At 50.7% G+C, this 20,664-nt stretch overlaps 3 protein-coding genes and 1 long non-coding RNA gene across 8 annotated transcripts in view; 1 reads left to right on the forward strand and 3 right to left on the reverse strand.

The window, feature by feature from the left end:
- Positions 1-222: 222 nt before the first annotated feature.
- Positions 223-6,058, reverse strand: LOC125973512 (fibrinogen C domain-containing protein 1-like). 3 transcript variants are annotated; one of them, XM_068650869.1, is made up of 11 exons: positions 5,946-6,058; positions 5,390-5,411; positions 4,437-4,510; positions 4,048-4,114; positions 3,169-3,257; positions 2,306-3,065; positions 2,049-2,151; positions 1,819-1,946; positions 1,579-1,675; positions 1,312-1,491; positions 223-1,227 (listed from the first exon to the last, which is right to left on the reverse strand). In XM_068650869.1, exons 2-11 carry the CDS (start codon positions 5,408-5,410, stop codon positions 977-979), a joined length of 1,770 nt encoding a protein of 589 aa, XP_068506970.1. In that variant the 5' UTR covers position 5,411; positions 5,946-6,058; the 3' UTR covers positions 223-976. The 3 variants fall into 3 exon arrangements, with proteins under 3 accessions (XP_068506970.1, XP_068506972.1, XP_068506971.1); XM_068650871.1 differs by lacking the exons at positions 4,048-4,114; positions 4,437-4,510; positions 5,390-5,411; positions 5,946-6,058 and adding an exon at positions 3,479-3,904 and having other exon boundaries at positions 3,169-3,248; XM_068650870.1 differs by lacking the exons at positions 4,048-4,114; positions 4,437-4,510; positions 5,390-5,411; positions 5,946-6,058 and adding an exon at positions 3,479-3,903.
- Positions 6,059-10,030: 3,972 nt separating this feature from the next.
- Positions 10,031-16,037, forward strand: LOC125979033 (angiopoietin-related protein 6-like). Of its 3 annotated transcripts, XM_068651880.1 has the most exons (11): positions 10,031-10,189; positions 11,069-11,142; positions 11,471-11,537; positions 12,336-12,424; positions 12,528-13,672; positions 13,799-13,893; positions 14,048-14,153; positions 14,347-14,474; positions 14,618-14,714; positions 14,805-14,984; positions 15,069-16,037. In XM_068651880.1, the coding sequence occupies exons 1-11, from the start codon at positions 10,169-10,171 to the stop codon at positions 15,317-15,319; spliced, it is 2,253 nt and encodes a 750-aa protein (XP_068507981.1). In that variant the 5' UTR covers positions 10,031-10,168; the 3' UTR covers positions 15,320-16,037. The 3 variants fall into 3 exon arrangements, with proteins under 3 accessions (XP_068507981.1, XP_068507983.1, XP_068507979.1); XM_068651882.1 differs by lacking the exons at positions 10,031-10,189; positions 11,069-11,142; positions 11,471-11,537 and adding an exon at positions 11,545-12,119; XM_068651878.1 differs by lacking the exons at positions 10,031-10,189; positions 11,069-11,142; positions 11,471-11,537 and having other exon boundaries at positions 11,545-12,424.
- Positions 16,038-16,782: 745 nt separating this feature from the next.
- The window catches only part of LOC125979176 (uncharacterized), a 5,115-nt gene continuing 1,233 nt past the window's right edge, over positions 16,783-20,664 (reverse strand). Inside the window, exon 2 of the long non-coding RNA XR_007485253.1 lies at positions 16,783-17,831. This is a non-coding gene — a long non-coding RNA (uncharacterized lncRNA). The remainder of the gene's footprint in view (positions 17,832-20,664) is intronic.
- Positions 19,082-20,664, reverse strand: part of tada2b (transcriptional adaptor 2B) — a 2,678-nt gene continuing 1,095 nt past the window's right edge. Inside the window, exon 2 of the mRNA XM_049737117.2 lies at positions 19,082-20,664. This exon is cut by the window's right edge and continues 332 nt beyond it. Within this exon, the coding sequence (XP_049593074.1) occupies positions 19,863-20,664 (802 nt within the window). The 3' untranslated portion in view covers positions 19,082-19,862.

Here is a 20,664-nt window from a genome sequence, read left to right on the forward strand (position 1 = left end):
TTTGTACAAACGACGACCATTCCCCTCGCCATTTGTCGTTCAAGCGAGAATGATGCCGTCGCCAACCTCTTTGGATTGTAAAACTCCAACCTTCGTAGAGGGAGGGCACAAAAAGGCTATGAATAAATGGCTGGAATGGGTGGAGTAATTAAGCAGTTGGCCTCGTTCCCAAAATCCAAATTTTGGCTCCACAAAAGAAAAGAAAAGAAAATGAAACTTAGCTCCTGAAACACTTTTAATTCAATATTCCACACAACATAACTACACGATGATTACTTTAACAGTCCCTACGCACGTGAGAATACATTCATGTAAGAATGAAACATCCATATTGAATACATGTTGATGATCCATCCATCCATCCATCCATCCATCCATCCATCCATCCATCCATCCATCCATCCATCCATCCATCCATCCATCCATCCATCCATCCATCCATCCATCCATCCATCCATCCATCCAACCAACCTTGTGACATCAACAGCAATAAACCATGTTTGAAAATATTCAAGTGAAACGACGCAAAAAGGAAGAAAATGAAACCTAATTCAATATTCAACGCCACCTAACGAAACAATGGTTATGAGCAAAGCAAAACATCCTAAAATGATCCAAGAGCGAGTGTGTGTGTGTGTGTGTGTGTGTGTGTGTGTGTGTGTGTGTGTGTGTGTGTGTGTGTGTGTGTGTGTGTGTGTGTGTGTGTGTGTGTGTGTGTGTGTGTGTGTGTGCGTGCGCGCGCGCGTGCGTGTCATTCAAAACAGGTCGTGTTTCCCGAGTCAATAACTTCGACTAATCTAACGACGTTTTTACTATGTCACGTCAAGCCTAAATTTGGCACCGTCTGCTGGTGAAATTTGCTACTACAACAGCGCCAAACTGCCCTTTAATAATTCATCCTTTTGAGGAACTGCGCAAATGGGTGACGTCGGGCAGCACCCACGTGGTCCCACGGGGATGCCGTTCCCGCCCGGGCTCACTTTCTGGGCCGGATCTTCATCTCCACGAAGCTCAGGCAGGTGTACTTTGGTCCCCCCAAATACATCCAGATTGCATTGGTACCGTCGCAGGTGCCGCTTTCCTTGTACAGCCCGTTCAGGTTGGACCAGTGACAGGATTCGTACCACCAACCGCCCTTGTATGTATCGGCGCAATTGCTGGCAGCGGTGTCTTGGTCGCGGTCCTTGGTGCTGAACTTCATCCCAGAATGGCTGGACAATTTATCGCCTGCAAAGCACACAAACTCGCTTTTGAGCACGCGCAGGGGGCGCAGGTGTGCCCCCCCCCCTCACCCCCGGCGGGAGGCGCTACCTGCGTCTCCAGAGTAGCCGCTCACAAGCAGCGGGTAGCCGTCCTTCTCGGGGTCCCGCGAGTTCCGGCCCACCGAGAAGTCGTCGTAGCGAGCGTAGTACTTGCGGCCGTCGAATGCGGTGAAGTCGATCCGCAACTGGTAAGCGCCCGAGGCCGTCAGAGCGTGGATGTTCCGCAGGCCTGCCAACACGCAAAGGCGGCGGCGGCGGCAACGTCACGTCTCGCGAACCACAAAGGCGTGACAAGAAGGATGTCTTGGTTTCAGACCGAGCCAGTGCCCTCCGGTGAGGTCTCCGAAGCCCTCGCGGTAGTCGTCCCAACCCCGAAAGAAGTCGACTGTGTCGTTCCTTCTCCTCTGGATCACCTGCAAACGCACACACGCACACCATCAGCGAAGCAAACGAGCATGACTGGCCAACTGGACGTTCAGCGTTGAAGAAAAGCGCCAACTTTATTGGGGAAGGCTTCACGAGGGGACCTCTGGGGTGTTTGTTTGCAAGCACTTACGGTCCAGCCTCCCCCGTCCTGCCACATGTTGCAGTAAGCCTTGAAGCTGTTGGACCCGCTAAAGAGCAGATAGACTCCAGTTGACTTTCCCGCCGCCTTGATGTCACTGCAGTCTCTGGGCATGAGACCTGAAGCAAAAAAAACAAACAAACAAACAAACAAACAAACACGTGAGAGCGCAAAAGAGACGCCCGCTTTAAACCAACTGCACACGCTCGCCCGCTAGCTACCATGTAGTTCCCTGTGAAGTGTGGGCTGATCCACCAACTTCTGCCGCAGGCAGGACAAAGCCAAACTGATGTTGTGTAACTCCTTGTTCTCTTGTGACAGCTCCTGCGCACCAAGCGTTTGAAAGAACTGAAATGAGATCTCCAACTGGGACACTTGGTTTGCATCCTTCAACAATACTTTTGTTCTTATTCAAAGGAGATAGTAGTTTGTGTGGAAGAGGAGGGAGGGATGTTAAGTCCTGAAAGGTCCACCTCACCTGAGACATGCTCTTGTAGTCCGTCTCCAGGTCTTTCAGTATCTGATTCAGAAGGCCTTTGTTGCTGTGCAATGCCATCTGACCAGCCTCCTGACCTGCCTTCAGCTCTGCCAAGGCCGTCTGACCTTCCTTCAGCTCTGCCTTCAGCTCTGCCAATGCCTCCTGACCGGCCTCCTGACCCGCCTTCAGCTCTGCCAAGGCCGTCTGACCTGCCTTCAGCTCTGCCAAGGACATCTGACCTGCCTTCAGCTCTGCCGTCAGCTCTGCCAAGGCTGTCTGACTCTTCTCCAAGTCGCTGGGAATCGTGGTGTGACTTGCCTTCATCTCTGCCAATGCCTCCTGACCTGCCTCCTGAACTGCCTTCAGCTGTGCCAATGTGGTCTGACCTGCCTCCTGACCCGCCTTCAGCTGTGCCAAGGCCGTCTGACTCTTCTCCAAGTCGCTGGAAATCGTGGTGTGACCCGCCTTCAGCTCTGCCAATGCCTCCTGACCTGCCTCCTGACCCGCCTTCAGCTCTGCCAATGTGGTCTGACCGGCCTCCTGACCCGCCTTCAGCTCTGCCAAGGCCGTCTGACCTGCCTTCAGCTCTGCCAAGGACGTCTGACCTGCCTCCAGATCTGCCTTCAGCTCTGCCTTCAGCTCTGCCAATGCGGTCTGCAGCGCCGCCCAGTGGCGGGCTAAGTCGGTGCGGTTGTGGTCCGGGATGCTGTTGGGCAAAGTCGCCACCAGCGCGCCCAACTCTTTGACGATGTCCTGAGGCCTTGGAACACATAAAAAGTTGACATTAAGTCATGTTGCCATGCTTTGCTGCTTTCAAAATTGCACCCCAGCCGGGAATTTGACTGGAATTTGAATTTGCCTACCTGTTCAAGTGGAAGAAGACGCTGTTTTGGATGACAAGCACGACCAAGAGGACCACGGCCAGAATGGAGCCCCAGCGTATCTGAACAAACTGAGCGCAAACGACGTCACAGGCGGCGGCGGCGGCTGCGTCTCTCTCTTTCTCTCTCTCGCTCTCTCTCTCTCTCTCTCTCTCGCTCGCTCGCTCTCTCTCGCTGCTCTCTCTCTCTCTCTATCTCTCTCGCTCTCTCTCTCTGACTCTGACTCGCAAATGCTTTCAACTCGAGCAAGACATTCGTCAAGCGCGTGCGCCTCTATGCGTCCGATGCGTACCTTGCGCTTTGGGGTGTCGCCGATCAGGTTGTGGGTGCTTTGGTTCATCTCGAACCACTTGTCATTTAACATTTTGCGCTCCCACTCCATTCTTTCTTCCTCGGTACGAATGAATGTCCCTAGCCGTGCACGTGTCGTTTGTTCTGCGTGCGTCTAATGCCGTATTTTGTGGGCAGCCAAGTGGCGTGAAGTTTTCCTTCCACTTGACGTTGGTTTTGACCTTGTTTGCGGCAAAGAGACGGGACGACATTTCTTTGATTGGTTGGTTGGTCGGTCGGTCGGTCGGTCGGTCGGTTGGTTGGTTGGTCGATTGGTCTTTATCTATCTATCTATTTCTTCATTCATCTAGACATGTATTTTTGGATTGATTGATTCATTCCTGTATTCCCTCATTTATCTATTACACTTCCACTTGAAAAATGAGAGGGAACATTGGTGCCGACACCGTGAGTTCGATTGCCACGTTTGACGCTGTGAATGCGTGCGTGTGCGTGTGCGTGTGTGAGTGACCAAAACCAAAAAGCGCACGTGTACATGAGTGTGCAAGAAACAATAAAGAGGAGCAATACCCAACGCCGCCGTGGTGTGGTGTCTTGTCTCCGATTAAAGGGACGTTGAAACTCCAAACCCAACAGACTGAAACACAAAAAAAGACCAGCGCTCGAAAGCTGAGCAGAAAGCCAGCCAAGGCAAAGCCACGTAACGTCGCGAGCCCGCCCGGCCGGCCGGCGCTATTTCGGAGAGAGAGAGAGAAAAAAAAAAAAAAAAAAAAGGATGCAACTCCAAACGGCAGACTTTGTCGTCGAGTCATCATAACACTACATTTGATTGATGAGGCAGGCGCCTTTCGAAGCACTCAAGGTCGCCGTACGGACGTCGAATAGCAGCATTCCAAAGGGGAAAAAAAAAAAACCCAAATAGGACTGGAGCAGAGTGATGGATAGATAAGCTGACTCACGACTCTGACCGGCCGACGGCCTCAGGCAAAGATGCTCCTCCGGACCCGCCGTCGTCAGTGGTCCCGGAACGCTCCTGTGTGAATTTAAATGGCGGAAGTTAGTCTATTTGCAGCTTTGTAAGAAGTGGTCACGGTAAAAGACGTCTGAAAGAAGACCTATTTACAGCATTGTCGACCTTGTTCCAAAAAGTTGTGATAAAAGAGTCCTCAACAGGATGTTGACTTCTGCTCTGGTGAATTGTGGCCACTAGAGGTCCCTGGTTAACCAAGGTTAATAACGCCACGCGCATCTCCCAATGTTGCGCACGCACGCACGCACGCACGCACGCACACGCACGCAACGCTACGTGCATCTCCCAATGTTGCGCGCGCACGCACGCACACACACTAACCGTTATACGTACGTGAACGTTTCACGATACAATATTTTCTGCATGTTGTTTATGCTATTATTGTATTATTTACACGAACGAAACCATTGTTGAATGTTCTCATCGCAAAATATCCATCCACTTCAACGTTTTCGTATCCATCGATTGACACGCAGAAAAAAATGAACGGTCGAGAGGGTGCGGTCATGCAATGGCGGCCCTGCCGCGAGGCAGACGAGGCCGTTCCCTGCAACCGCCCCAAAACGATCTCTCTCTTTTTTTTTTTCAGCCATTCTTTTCTTTCCAAGTTGTTCTCACTCACGTCAATGCGTATTTGGATGTCAAGGATGGAATGAAACGGAGGGTGCCTTTTAGGAATGACATCCAAATATGCATTGATATGAGTGAGAACAACTTGGGGAGAAAATGATCATTGAAAGATGCTTTTTTGGGGGGGGGGGGTTTAGGCCGAGCGTAAGGGCCGCCCGCCTTTGAAGACACCGATCAAGCTTGACGTCTTCCTAAGCGCTGACCAAAGTATTGATAGTCGCGCACATGCCCTGTAAATGATGCAATTACAACCTGCATGGTCTGAAGCTCCATCGCTCCTGTTAGGTTCAAAATCAGCAAAAGGATCAGCAGACAAAACCAGTGAGGCAGAATATTGAGTCTTTTCTCGCAAGGAGTGCATTCAGACTTACAACAATCTGACTACACTAAAAATCAGTTTACACTCCTCACTCTTTTTATTTGGAATGCCCTACCCACAATGTGAGACTAGCCCCTGATAGGTGGGGGGAAGCATGGGCTTTATCTCATGAGAGAAGAAACGAGATTCTATGTGAAACAAGAAGTTGCAGACAAGATGCCATGAGAAACAAAGAGTGTAAGGACAAAATTTTATGTGAAACAAGAAGTCACAGACAAGATTCCATGAGAAACAAAGAGTGTAAGGACAAAATTTTATGTGAAACAAGAAGTCACAGACAAGACACCATGAGAAAAGAGTGCAAAGACAAAATGCCATGTGCAGACATCAACAAAATAAATTGAGCTATCAACAACCCTGTGTAATAATTTTATTAATAAGTACTCATTAGGGAACGCATGATAACATATATATACAATTTATCTAACAGCTCCTTTGCAGTCGGGTCAGCGTGTTGACGGCAGCAGAGGAAGGCTGCCGGCGGTGTCCTTAACAATAGTTGGCTCCAAAATGACACGCGCACGCACATATGCACCTCGAATGGAACCAAGGCGGGCATCGCTTTACTGGAAACGGGGGGAGAGGCGGAGAAACGAAGACGAAAACAAACTCCCAGACGCACACCGATACTTATTAAGGAAAACTTTGTTCTCAAATGGATACTTTTCTTGCGGTGTCGGCAAAATACCTTTGGTATTTGCTTGTTGCCGAGTGATGCCTGGATGCAGGCGAGTGCCACCCACGTCACAGTGGGCCCGACGACGCTCATTTCGGTGCTCTCGTGCGTCGTGACTGAGTGTAATGTCGCTCAAGAAGTGACATTCCATTTAATCGGTAAAATTCCAATTGATGAAGATTCAGGACGGCAAGGAGCAGCAGCAGCAGCCGCAGCCGCAGCCGCAGCCACAGCAGCAGCAGCAGCAGCAGCAGCAGCAGCAGCCGCAGCCGCAGCCACAGCAGCAGCAGCAGCAGCAGCAGCAGCAGCAGCAGCAGCAGCAGCAGCAGCAGCAGCAGCAGCAGCAGCACCTCGTACATTGAGTGCAAGCTGCAGAGTTCCATCAAAGCTAAATGTACTTTTATGTTTATTGTCATTTTTATTTTGTAGACCATCCAAAAGAGTTCAGGCACTCAGCTATGAAACGGGTTATGCAAGAGCAGCTGCTTGCTGTTGTGATGTGCTGTCATTGAATAGGGACCACCATGGTTGACTAGAGAACTAGTCAAGCTATCATTTGTGGCTGCCTGAGTTGAAACCCGCATTAAATATGCGTAAAAGCTGACATGTGGGGAATGCAGAAAAAGTGAAAGTGCAACAAATGAGAAATGACCTTGTGTGTGTGTGTGTGTGTGTGTGTGTGTGTGTGCGTGTGTGTGTGTGTGCGCGCGCGTGTGTGTGTGTGTGCGTGTGTGGATCCTGAGACATCCCCAATGGCATGCTGGCGAATCGGGAGATTGGCGACTTTTTCCAATGTGGGGCCAGTGGGGGCCATCATTTTCGAGGCTACAAGTTCATGAAGTTTTATTCACGCTTTCAATTCAATACCTTTTCAATGTTAGGAACTACACAACACCCATTTGGCATCGGAGTTCTCTTCCCGGTGTCTCAAGTTCACCCCCCCCCCCCCCCCCAGCACTCATTGAAATTGGTAGAGTCCAATTTAGCTCGTGCGTCTGCAAGTCGCTCGTTGAAGGGAAGACTCTTCAACATGGCGGCGCGGGGCGGGGCGGTGCGGGGCCGGGCCGGGCCGGGCCGGGCCGGGCCATCCCTGGCTACAACCCAATGAAGTTGTATAAGTGTGTGTGTTTTTTTAATTCAAGAAAATCCAGCACGCAATGTCATAAAACACCTTTTTTGCATCAAAGTTGTCTATAGCGTGCCTAACGTTGGGCTATACCATTGCATGTTCAACCGCCCGCACCCCCGCACTCATTGAAGTTGATAGAGTCCGATGGAGCTTGATGCCTGGATGACGCGGGGTGTACGACAGAGGTGGAGCACCTGCGTGAAGCTGGCCCACCAGGCCACGCAAAATTGAAGGACAATAGTCTGTTTCGTTTGTGCAGCAAACATTTCCGTTTGTGCTGCTATGGTTTTTGAAAGATTAATTGATAGGTCATCCAGAGTTCACCCGATCTGCTCCAAATGAACCCAATATGGTACCGTTCGTTTGTGCTGGTTTGTGCCGTAAAAACCTTCGTTTGTGCTGCTTCGGTTTCGTAGAGATTACACATTTCTTTTCTAGCGAGGACGTCACCCAGCCCCCCCTTTTCCTCCAAATGGACCCAAAATGGTACCGTCACCGTATTTCGTCGTGAATTTCATGCTCCTGATGCAGGACGAATACAAGGTAAATATGTACTTGGCCTTTTTTTTTTTTTTTTTTTTTTTTTTTTTAGCTTACAGAAACTTCCACTGCGGGAAATGGCTTTAAGTACGTATTTCTGTAATTATGTTTTATTTATCGTGCTCATTGATTAATTCCCTTGTCATCAATAAGCCGAGACATTCAATAATGCAACAATTCATACATGTATGTGAAGTTGATGACAGCCAGAAAAAGAAACTTGAAAACGTGAAAGAATAACTTTCTTTGTCAACGTGAACATTATCAACATTTTTGTTTTTCCCTGACAGTTCCAACGATGCATCACCGCACAGTGTCGACGTGCACAGCATGTGGGAAGATGTTCGTATTTACTGATGCTGCTCTCCTCACTCCACTTCCCAGGCAGGCAGGCAGGCAGGCAGGTAGGTCATTGTCGCAGTCCTCCTGCACTATGCCATGCCACATCACATAATGCCCACGAGAATCCTGGCTCAGTCCTGGTTCAAAGCCAATGACTGCTCTCAAAGTCAAAGTCTTCTCTTTTACTAGCTCCAGACTGGAGGGGAATTCAAGCAAGGCAACTTCCACCAAGGTCAGTGTCAATCCACACCAACTCTCCCAGATTGTAGCTGTGAGTAACATATGACCTGAACACAGAGCCTTGCCTGTATTGTTGTCCTGTGTTTTCAATGAAGACGGAACGGACACTGGGAAGGATTTTCAAATGGCCTCAGGCAGAGAGAGTCAGGAAGGCTGAGTCCCTCGTCAGCAGCAGTCTGAAGAGAAGCCACGCCACGCCACGCCACGCCACAGGTCTGCAGGACAGCAATGTGTTGCACCAACGAGCGAAACTTGCCTGGTTACTTGTTGGCTCAAACGGCAGTACTGTGAGGAGGCGCATTGTTTGATCGAATCAACACGATTGGGATGTTCCTCATTGGGCTCTCGATGACAGTGGAGATGTGGCATTGTGCATCCATTTGGAGAGCATCAGAGCGCAGGAGGACACGTTTGAATCTTTCCCCCAGCAGTTCTGCCCTCTGTGACTATACTACCTGTGGGTGGGTTCACACCCTGCGTTGCGATGCTTTTCACCAGGTGGAGGGAGGGAGGAATGGGTTCCCACGTCCGTAGTTCAGAACAGTCTTTTCAAATGAAAAACGTTCACCGAAAGAACAGCATAAGCATCGAAAGACAGACTCGAATGCGCAAGTGTCGAGCACAAATGCTTTTGATGTGCCAAGTTGAACAGGCTCTTGATGGTTCCCGTTTTTCAACAATGTTACCTTGACTTTTTGCCAGCCAGCCAGCCAGCGAGCGGCGAGGAACTGATAGTCACAGTGATGATTATGTAGCTTTCTTTTACGAGGTGTGAAATTCCAACATGTCTTCTTTTGCTACTTCCAAAAAAAAAAAAAACAACAACTTTTCACTCCCCGAGTGGCAGGCGGAATGACAAAAGTGGACTGGATTTCAGTCCTTGAAATGATTCAGCATCTTGAAACTGGTTGATGATGATGATGATGGTGAGAAAAAATATGCCTAGCTGATTTTTTTTGGGTGCATATATGATTTCAGTTTCTTTCTTTCTTTCATATTTGATTCTTGTCAGCCATGCAGGTGACGCCATTTGAAAAGAACCTTGCAACTGGCCACCAAATCTTTGTTTTGTTTGTAACTACCAGAAAAAAAGGCCGCTTCAATTGTTTGGTGTTTAAAAAAAAAAAGAAAAGAGGCGTGACTTGACAAGACGTCTTCCTTTCCATATCTTTTGGCAATAGATGAAAAAGTTGGATGTGGACTCCTTTGACGTAGGCCGCACTTGAGTAAAAAACAAGCTCGCCTGGCCAAGTGGCAGGCAGCACGTGGACTGACGTTACAGTCCCTGAAATGATTCAGCATCTCCAAACTCTTTGACGATTATTTATCTCATGAAGGAAAATTCTTCTTCCTTCACTCAGTCGCGACGCACGAGAGCACCGAAATGAGCGTCGTCGGGCCCACTGTGACGTGGGTGGCCCTCGCCTGCATCCAGGCATCACTCGGCAACAAGCAAATACCAAAGGTATTTTGCCGACACCGCAAGAAAAGTATCCATTTGAGAACAAAGTTTTCCTTAATAAGTATCGGTGTGCGTCTGGGAGTTTGTTTTCGTCTTCGTTTCTCCGCCTCTCCCCCCGTTTCCAGTAAAGCGATGCCCGCCTTGGTTCCATTCGAGGTGCATATGTGCGTGCGCGTGTCATTTTGGAGCCAACTATTGTTAAGGACACCGCCGGCAGCCTTCCTCTGCTGCCGTCAACACGCTGACCCGACTGCAAAGGAGCGATGGAGCTTCAGACCATGCAGGTTGTAATTGCATCATTTACAGTGCGTGCTCGTGACTATCAATACTTTGGTCAAGCTTGATCGGTGTCTTCAAAGGCGGGCGGCCCTTACGCTCGGCCTAAAAAAAACAAACAAACAAAAAAGCATCTTTCAATGATCATTTTCTCTCCAAGTTGTTCTCACTCATATCAATGCATATTTGGATGTCATTCCTAAAAGGCACCCTCCGTTGCATTCCATCCTTGACATCCAAATACGCATTGACGTGAGTGAGAACAACTTGGAAAGAAAAGAATGGCTGAGGAAAAAAAAAGAGAGAGATCGTTTTGGGGCGGTTGCAGGGAACGGCCTCGTCTGCCTCGCGGCAGGGCCGCCATTGCATGACCGCACCCTCTCGACCGTTCATTTTTTTCTGCTTGTCAATCGATGGATACGAAAACGTTGAAGTGGATGGATATTTTGCGATGAGAACATTCAACAATGGTTTCGTTCGTGTAAATAATACAATAATAGCATAAACAACATGCAGAAAATATTGTATCGTGAAACGTTCACGTACGTATAACGGTTAGTGTGTGCGTGCGTGCGCGCGCAACATTGGGAGATGCACGTAGCGTGTGCGTGCGTGCGTGTGCGTGCGTGCGTGCGTGCGTGCGTGCGTGCGTGCGTGCGCAACATTGGGAGATGCGCGTGGCGTTATTAACCTTGGTTAACCAGGGACCTCTAGTGGCCACAATTCACCAGAGCAGAAGTCAACATCCTGTTGAGGACTCTTTTATCACAACTTTTTGGAACAAGGTCGACAATGCTGTAAATAGGTCTTCTTTCAGACGTCTTTTACCGTGACCACTTCTTACAAAGCTGCAAATAGACTAACTTCCGCCATTTAAATTCACACAGGAGCGTTCCGGGACCACTGACGACGGCGGGTCCGGAGGAGCATCTTTGCCTGAGGCCGTCGGCCGGTCAGAGTCGTGAGTCAGCTTATCTATCCATCACTCTGCTCCAGTCCTATTTGGGTTCCCCCCCCCCCCCCCCCCCCCTTTTGGAATGCTGCGATTCGACGTCCGTACGGCGACCTTGAGTGCTTCGAAAGGCGCCTGCCTCATCAATCAAATGTAGTGTTATGATGACTCGACGACAAAGTCTGCCGTTTGGAGTTGCATCCTTTTTTTTTTTTTTCTCTCTCTTTCTCCGAAATAGCGCCGGCCGGCCGGCCGGCCGGGCTCGCGACGTTACGTGGCTTTGCCTTGGCTGGCTTTCTGCTCAGCTTTCGAGCGCTTGTCTTTTTTTGTGTTTCAGTCTGTTGGGTTTGGAGTTTCAGTTGCCATCTCATGAGGGACAAGACACCACACCACGGCGGCGTCGGGTATTGCTCCTCTTTATTGTTTCTTGCACACTCATGTATGTACACATGCGCTTTTTGGTTTTGGTCACTCGCACACGCCCACGCACGCATTCACAGCGTCAAACGTGGCAATCGAACTCACGGTGTCGGCACCAATGTTCCCTCTCATTTTTCAAGCGTCTAGTGGAAGTGTAATAGATAAATGAGGGAATACAGGAATGAATCAATCAATCCAAAAATACATGTCTAGATGAATGAAGAAATAGATAGATAGATAAAGACCAATCGACCAACCAACCAACCGACCGACCGACCGACCGACCGACCGACCAACCAACCAACCAATCAAAGAAATGTCGTCCCGTCTCTTTGCCGCAAACAAGGTCAAAACCAACGTCAAGTGGAAGGAAAACTTCACGCCACTTGGCTGCCCACAAAATACGGCATTAGACGCACGCAGAACAAACGACACGTGCACGGCTAGGGACATTCATTCGTACCGAGGAAGAAAGAATGGAGTGGGAGCGCAAAATGTTAAATGACAAGTGGTTCGAGATGAACCAAAGCACCCACAACCTGATCGGCGACACCCCAAAGCGCAAGGTACGCATCGGACGCATAGACGCGCACGCGCTTGACGAATGTCTTGCTCGAGTTGAAAGCATTTGCGAGTCAGAGAGTCAGAGAGAGAGAGCGAGAGAGAGAGAGAGCGAGAGAGAGAAAGAGAGAGCGAGAGAGCGAGAGAGAGAGAGAGAGAGCGAGAGAGAGAAAGAGAGAGACGCAGCCGCCGCCGCCACCTGTGACGTCGTTTGCGCTCAGTTTGTTCAGATACGCTGGGGCTCCATTCTGGCCGTGGTCCTCTTGGTCGTGCTTGTCATCCAAAACAGCGTCTTCTTCCACTTGAACAGGTAGGCAAATTCAAATTCCAGTCAAATTCCCGGCTGGGGTGCAATTTTGAAAGCAGCAAAGCATGGCAACATGACTTAATGTCACCTTTTTATGTGTTCCAAGGCCTCAGGACATCGTCAAAGAGTTGGGCGCGCTGGTGGCGACTTTGCCCAACAGCATCCCGGACCACAACCGCACCGACTTAGCCCGCCACTGGGCGGCGCTGCAGACCGCATTGGCAGAGCTGAAGGCAGAGCTGAAGGCAGATCTGGAGGCAGGTCAGACGGCCTTGGCAGAGCTGAAGGCAGGTCAGATGGCAGTGGGAGAGCTGAAGGCGGGTCAGGAGGCCGGTCAGGAGGCATTGGCAGAGCTGAAGGCGGGTCAGGAGGCCGGTCAGGAGGCATTGGCAGAGCTGAAGGCGGGTCAGGAGGCCGGTCAGGAGGCATTGGCAGAGCTGAAGGCAGGTCAGGAGGCTGGTCAGACAGCATTGGCAGAGCTGAAGGCAGGTCAGACGGCCTTGGCAGAGCTGAAGGCGGGTCAGGAGGCAGGTCAGGAGGCATTGGTAGAGCTGAAGGCGGGTCAGGAGGCCGGTCAGGAGGCATTGGCAGAGCTGAAGGCGGGTCAGGAGGCCGGTCAGGAGGCATTGGCAGAGCTGAAGGCAGAGCTGAAGGCAGGTCAGACGGCCTTGGCAGAGCTGAAGGCGGGTCAGGAGGCAGGTCAGGAGGCATTGGCAGAGTTGAAGGCGGGTCAGGAGGCCGGTCAAGAGGCATTGACAGAGCTGAAGGCAGAGCTGAAGGAAGGTCAGACGGCCTTGGCAGAGCTGAAGGCAGGTCAGGAGGCTGGTCAGACAGCATTGGCAGAGCTGAAGGCAGGTCAGACGGCCTTGGCAGAGCTGAAGGCGGGTCAGGAGGCAGGTCAGGAGGCATTGGTAGAGCTGAAGGCGGGTCAGGAGGCCGGTCAGGAGGCATTGGCAGAGCTGAAGGCGGGTCAGGAGGCCGGTCAGGAGGCATTGGCAGAGCTGAAGGCAGAGCTGAAGGAAGGTCAGAAGGAAGGTCAGACGGCGTTGGCAGAGCTGAAGGCAGGTCAGACGGAAGTGGCACAGCTGAAGGTGGGTCAGGAGGCCGGTCAGGAGGCATTGGCACAGCTGAAGGTGGGTCAGGAGGCTGGTCAGACGGCCTTGGCAGAGCTGAAGGCAGGTCAGGAGGCTGGTCGGACGGCCTTGGCAGAGCTGAAGGCAGGTCAGACGGCCTTGGCAGAGCTGAAGGCAGGTCAGGAGGCTGGTCGGACGGCCTTGGCAGAGCTGAAGGCAGGTCAGGAGGCCGGTCAGGAGGCATTGGCAGAGCTGAAGGCGGGTCAGGAGGCCGGTCAGGAGGCATTGGCAGAGCTGAAGGCAGGTCAGGAGGCTGGTCAGACGGCATTGCGCAGCAACAAAGGCCTTCTGAATCAGATACTGAAAGACCTGGAGACGGACTACAAGAGCATGTCTCAGGTGAGGTGGACCTTTCAGGACTTAACATCCCTCCCTCCTCTTCCACACAAACTACGATCTCCTTTGAATAAGAACAAAAGTATTGCTGAAGGATGCAAACCAAGTGTCCCAGTTGGAGATCTCCTTTCAGTTCTTTCAAACGCTTGGTGCGCAGGAGCTGTCACAAGAGAAGAAGGAGTTACACGACGTCAGTGGGGCTTTGTCCAGCCTGCGGCAGAAGGTGGTGGATCAGCCCACACTTCACAGGGAACTACTCCAAGGTAGCTCGCGAGCGAGCGTGTCCAGTTGGTTTAAAGCGGGCGTCTCTTTTGCGCTCTCACGTGTTTGTTTGTTTGTTTGTTTGTTTGTTTGTTTGTTTGTTTGTTTGTTTGTTTGTTTGTTTGTTTGTTTGTTTGTTTGTTTGTTTGTTTGTTTGTTTGTTTGTTTGTTTGTTTGTTTGTTTGTTTGCTTCAGGTCTCATGCCCAGAGACTGCAGTGACATCAAGGCGGCGGGAAAGTCAACTGGAGTCTATCTGCTCTTTAGCGGGTCCAACAGCTTCAAGGCTTACTGCAACATGTGGCAGGACGGGGGAGGCTGGACCGTAAGTGCTTGCAAACAAACACCCCAGAGGTCCCCTCGTGAAGCCTTCCCCAATAAAGTTGGCACTTTTCTTCAACGCTGAACGTCCAGTTGGCCAGTCATGCTCGTTTGCTTCGCTGATGGTGTGCGTGTGTGCGTTTGCAGGTGATCCAGAGGAGAAGGGACGGCACAGTCGACTTCTTTCGGGGTTGGGACGACTACCGCGAGGGCTTCGGAGACCTCACCAGAGAGCACTGGCTCGGTCTGAAACCAAGACATCCTTCTTGTCACGCCTTTGTGGTTCGCGAGACGTGACGTTGCCGCCGCCGCCGCCGCCTTTGCGTGTTGGCAGGCCTGCGGAACATCCACGCTCTGACGGCCTCGGGCGCTTACCAGTTGCGGATCGACTTCACCGCATTCGACGGCCGCAAGTACTACGCTCGCTACGACGACTTCTCGGTGGGCCGGAACTCGCGGGACCCCGAGAAGGACGGCTACCCGCTGCTTGTGAGCGGCTACTCTGGAGACGCAGGTAGCGACTTCCGCCGGGGGTGAGGGGGGGGGGCACACCTGCGCCCCCTGCGCGTGCTCAAAAGCGAGTTTGTGTGCTTTGCAGGCGATCGATTGTCCCGACATTCTGGGATGAAGTTCAGCACCAAGGACCGCGACCAAGACACCACTGCCGCCAATTGCGCCAACCTCTGGAAGGGCGCTTGGTGGTACAGAGAGTGTTACTCGTCCAACCTGAACGGGCTGTACAAGGAAAGCGGCACCTGCGACGGTACCAATGCAATCTGGCGTTATTTGGGGGGACCGGAGGAACCCTGCCTGAGATTCGTGGAGATGAAGATCCGGCCCAGAAAGTGAGCCCGGGCGGGAACGGCATCCCCGTGGGACCACGTGGGTGCTGCCCGACGTCACCCATTTGCGCAGTTCCTCAAAAGGATGAATTATTAAAGGGCAGTTTGGCGCTGTTGTAGTAGCAAATTTCACCAGCAGACGGTGCCAAATTTAGGCTTGACGTGACATAGTAAAAACGTCGTTAGATTAGTCGAAGTTATTGACTCGGGAAACACGACCTGTTTTGAATGACACGCGCGCGCGCACGCACGCACGCGCACACACACACACACACACACACACACACACACACACACACACACACACACACACACACACACACACACACACACACACACTCGCTCTTGGATCATTTTAGGATGTTTTGCTTTGCTCATAACCATTGTTTCGTTAGGTGGCGTTGAATATTGAGTTAGGTTTCATTTTCTTCCTTTTTGCGTCGTTTCACTTGAATATTTTCAAACATGGTTTATTGCTGTTGATGTCACAAGGTTGGATGGATGGATGGATGGATGGATGGATGGATGGATGGATGGATGGATGGATGGATGGATGGATGGATGGATGGATGGATGGATGGATGGATGGATGGATGGATCATCAACATGTATTCAATATGGATGTTTGATTCTTACATGAATGTATTCTCACGTGCGTAGGGACTGTTAAAGTAATCATCGTGTAGTTATGTTGTGTGGAATATTGAATTAAAAGTGTTTCAGGAGCCAAGTTTCATTTTCTTTTCTTTTCTTTTGTGGAGCCAAAATTTGGATTTTGGGAACGAGGCCAACTGCTTAATTACTCCACCCATTCCAGCCATTTATTCATAGCCTTTTTGTGCCCTCCCTCTACGAAGGTTGGAGTTTTACAATCCAAAGAGGTTGGCGACGGCATCATTCTCGCTTGAACGACAAATGGCGAGGGGAATGGTCGTCGTTTGTACAAACATTTGCGACGTCGCACTTTTTTCCCCTTATTCATTCAACTTTCTCTTGATAATCCTTTGATGATTGACCGTTCGTCCCCCCTGTAGTATTCTCTTAGAATATGTTCGGACTGCCAGTCCAGTAACGTTAGCCTATCGTATTGGGTATCTACTGCCAGTCCAGTAACGTTAGCCTATCGTATTGGGTATCTACCAAATGTCTTGCCTGATTGGTCCGTAGCATTAAGATGACGCAGCACGTAGTGACGTGGCCGGATGTTAGAAGCATACGCCTTCCTGAATGCCACATGTTTTCCTGCTCCCGCAATCTTCATTAAAAGATTAGTTTGCATGTCGTCGTCCTTCTACATTTCGTACCCAGCGTGAGTACAGAATATTACCCCCCCCCCACCACGTATATTGTACAATGTGGAGCGAATCGGAATTCAAACAAAAAATCCTAGGTGTTTTTTGCTTCGGTTGTCGAACCAAATTCGGAGGTTGAATTTTTGTTTGCTGCTAAATTTAAAACCAAAAGGCACATTTTTAACTTGAACTCTCAATGGATTTAGTTGAAAGACATTTTTTGAACACTGAAGTGGGAAAAACAGCAATGTGTACACATTCTGTTAGGTTAGACCAGTGCTTCGCAATCATTTTCCATGGAGAAGAAAACATTTGAGGCTGTGACTAACAACAACACTCAGGACATGGCAAATATTCTCAAACATCCCCTGATCTTCAACTCCCAGGAGGGCAAGGAAATAGTCCAAGCTCCGACTAGGGGGATAAAATGAGAAAGCTTGAGAAGCGACCACAGATGGGAGGGAGGATCTCTCTTCCAGGATGACCAGGCTGCAATGGATGCAGAGAGGACACATCTTATGAACAGTGTAGACAATTCCAAAAAGGTGTGGAGAGCAGGATGTTATTGCACAGCAATGACTCTTAAGAGTGGTGTGAGTTGATCAGAGCAACAGCCTGGGGGAAGAAGCTGTCTCTGTGTCTGCCTGCTGCTTTTGGCGTACAGTGCTCGAGAGCGCCGTCCGGAGGGGACTAGTTCAAACAGACGACAGCCTGGGTGAGAAAGGTCTGGAGAGATGTTCCTTGCACGTTTCCTGGTCCTGGACAGATGGGAGGTTGATGAACCATGATCTTTTCTGCAGTCCTCCTGATTGTCCGTTGCAGTCTGTGCTTGTCTTGTTTGGAGGCCGGTCCAAACCAGACAGTGATGGAGGTGCAAAGGACAGACAGACAGGATGATGGCAGTGTAGAAGGTCTTCCTTCAGCAGCTCCCGCGGCAGGTTGAACTTCTCGAGCTGTCTCAGGAAGTACAGCCTCTGCTGGGCCTTCTCCCCGGACAGAGTCTATGTGGCCGGTCCATTTCACGTCCCGAGAGATTGTGGTTCCCAGGAACTTGAAGGTGTCTGTGGAGAGAATAGTATTACTGCGGCTAGTGAGAGGTGAAAGTGGCGAAGGGTCTCACCTGAAGTCCACTGTCATCTCCACGGTCTTGAGCGGGTTCAGCTCCAGGTGCTTTTGGCTGCGCTAGTGGACCATCCGCTCCACCTCCTGTCTGTACGCAAATCTAGTCTATCGGGAAGAATTGGGAAACGTGATTTAATCAATAAACAAGCGTGCGAATTTTAAATGCTGAATCTGTTCTTTTTTTTCCCAATTTGCGATTGAGCAATCATTACAAGGTTTAGAAGTGCATGTTTATTAACAAGTGCATTTCATGCCGGCATGTCGCACAGATGACGTGACATTGCTCTCGAATACAAATTGGTATTGTAAAGCTGCCTGAATTTAATGTAACAAATGCTTCTTGAAAATGAACTAAGCAGCCAGCAAGGGAAAGAAACGCTTTGTGGGAAAGACTGGGGATTATTTGACCTAGCAATCTCCATTTTTTAATTGGAATGATTATTCTCTCGTTGCATCTTTCAAAAATGGATTCTTACTCTTGCAATCTGTTCTGTGTCAATGTCTTCTTTGTTCCTGTAAATCCCTGGCGTTTACGAGCTTCTACCCAGCCCAGTCATTTCTCTCGGCTCGGGAAAAGATAGGAAGGAAACTGGCCTCGTATGATCCCGCCCTGTCAGCATATGGCGAGCCGTTCCGCCGGACACCAAGGCAGCAGTGTTTGCTTGTGACCACGACAGGTCCCTTAATGTGATCAAAAATAGCCAGTTGGTCCTTTGTGCGCCAGCTGTTCATTGGACTTGTGCGGCGGCAGCAGTGGCGGCCGCGGCGGCGGCGGCGGCTCTTGTGTTTGTCTGACCACGGTGCATGCGCAGGTCGCTGTTCTTCAAATACTTTTCATTGGACTTGTGCGGCGGCAGCAGTGGCGGCGGCGGCGGCGGCGGCTCTTGTGTTTGTCTGACCACGGTGCATGCGCAGGTCACTGTTCTTCAAATACTTTGGGGTCATTGTGACAAGCCCTATTGGAGGCACTCAATGATCATGCCCAAACTGCGAACTTTCCATTCAATTAGGATGTTTCGAGTGACTCCAGTATCAGAAAGTGCAAGGTCCCTCAATAAAAACCAAAAAACATGATTCATAAAACAGGCTTGACAGCTCCGTTTCGACCAGGCGTGTCCAACTCATTTTTGTCGCGGGCTGCATTATACTTGCAGTTTCTTTTGGAGGGCCAGACAGTGTAGGCTACGAAACAAACGGATAGGAAAAAAAAAAAGGGTTGAAAGACCAACAATCAATCATAAAGATGAATGGCTATCATGTCTATTTCATTTGTTCTAATTGAAGACAATTTGTAATGTTCGTAATGTCGATGCAAAATTTGTCTTTGTGGGCCACATAGAATGATGCGCTGGGCCTCGAGTTTGACACCTAGGTTTAATGTATACGCAGATAGCAAAGGCCACAGGTTCATTGGTGCGATATAAAATTGATCTTTTTACTTACAAAGGCGATTACAAAAATCAATTGCACGATGGAAAATACTTTACAAATGGTTTGCGGGTCAGTAGGAAAATGTCGCCGGGCAAAAAGCCGAGAAATGCTGCAGTCCTCAATCCACCATCGGCTGGCCAATGTTTGGTTTTTCTGTCCTCATACATGAACAAGAAAGCCAATGAGATTCCAACATTCACCTCCCAGGGGAAAAAGGGGCTCAGCCAATTTTTCCTTGCTGTCGTAACGTTAAACCGGTAGCCCGAGTCAATTTGCCTCTCCAATTCATATCTTGAATGGTGCGCGTGTCAAGGGACGGAAACAAAAATAATTATATATATATATATATATATATATATATATAGACACACATACACACATACACACACACACACGCACACACACACACACACACACACACACACACACACACACACACAACTTGAATATCCGCCAATCTTTCAAGTCATACGGGTGAGTCCCTCGCAACACTTGAGCCCCAAATTTTCACATGTTTGGCGCCGTCGCTAGTCAAAGCTCCCACGTTGCACGCTGACAGGAAAGCGGAAACCTGTTCAAGTTTGCGTGCGTCATCTTTAGGAGCGGAGGTGACATGGCGGCGCCCGCCGGAAGCACGGGCAACGCCGCCGGCCGGCCGCTCGCTTTGGTCTTGCCCGTCCGTCCGTCCGTCCGTCCGTCTTGGGCCTAAAGCGCATCTCTGGATATCCAGCCGCTCTCGGTGAGAAAGGTGACAATGCGTTTCCTGAGGACTTTGTCCAGGTAGCTGGGCACCCGGCTCTTGGAGGAGGGGACGCCCTGTCTCTTCTGCAGGTGGTCCTTGACAATGATGGTTTTGACAGTCAGGTAGCGCGCGGGGCTCAGGTTGAGGGAACTACATAGGACCTTCTCGCGGTCCGACAGCAGCTCGAAACCCGTCAGGTTCTCGATGGCGGCGAACTCGCCGTCTTTGGCTTCCTCCTTGACGGCCCCGGAGCTGAGCCCGCCGCCCGGCGCCGTCCCGGGGCCGAGCCCGCCGCCGCCCCGCTTGGAGGTGAGCACGCTCTTATTCTCCTTGCGTTTCTCCCGTTTGTGGCGCACCGCCTCGTACTCGGCCGCCTCGTCCAGGCGGGCGATGCCGTTGCGGCGACAGCGCTGCAGCTCCCGCACTTTGGCCCTGAGCGCACGCTCTTTGTGCATGTTCTCAAAGAGCTCTTCCACTTCTCGGTGGGCCATGAACTGGCAGAGCCCCCGCAGCCGCATCCGTTGCTCCTTCTCCTCCTTGTTGATCTTTCTTTTGGGCGGAGCGGGAACCGCCGGGCAGGTGCCGGCGGCCGAACCCGGCGCGGCGGCGGGCGCGCTCAGCGCTCCCGGGGACTTGTCCCTGTCCCGCGTCTCTTTCTTGTCTCGGCCCAGAAAGACAGGGACCAAGCCGTAGTCCCGAGCGATGTTCTTCCGCCGCTGTCGCTCGCGGAGTTTACGTACGTACATGTCCACGTGGGCGCGCTTC

The sequence above is a fragment of the Syngnathus scovelli genome, chromosome 1 (assembly GCF_024217435.2).
Source record: "Syngnathus scovelli strain Florida chromosome 1, RoL_Ssco_1.2, whole genome shotgun sequence".
NCBI lineage: Eukaryota > Metazoa > Chordata > Actinopteri > Syngnathiformes > Syngnathidae > Syngnathus > Syngnathus scovelli.

What these genes read in the sequence shown, in the direction of transcription:
- LOC125979033 (XM_068651878.1), top strand. Translation starts at nt 12,030, where the DNA reads ATGGAGTGGGAGCGCAAAATGTTAAATGACAAGTGGTTCGAGATGAAC. An exon ending in GTCTTCTTCCACTTGAACAG is followed by an intron (nt 12,425 to 12,527) that starts GTAGGCAAATTC and finishes ATGTGTTCCAAG; the next exon opens with GCCTCAGGACATCGTCAAAG. An exon ending in CGGCTACTCTGGAGACGCAG is followed by an intron (nt 14,985 to 15,068) that starts GTAGCGACTTCC and finishes TGTGCTTTGCAG; the next exon opens with GCGATCGATTGTCCCGACAT.
- LOC125973512 (XM_068650869.1), bottom strand. Translation starts at nt 5,410, where the DNA reads ATGGAGCTTCAGACCATGCAG. An exon ending in TGGAGCTTCAGACCATGCAG is followed by an intron (nt 4,511 to 5,389) that starts GTTGTAATTGCA and finishes AAATTCACACAG; the next exon opens with GAGCGTTCCGGGACCACTGA. An exon ending in ACTACAAGAGCATGTCTCAG is followed by an intron (nt 2,152 to 2,305) that starts GTGAGGTGGACC and finishes CTTGGTGCGCAG; the next exon opens with GAGCTGTCACAAGAGAACAA.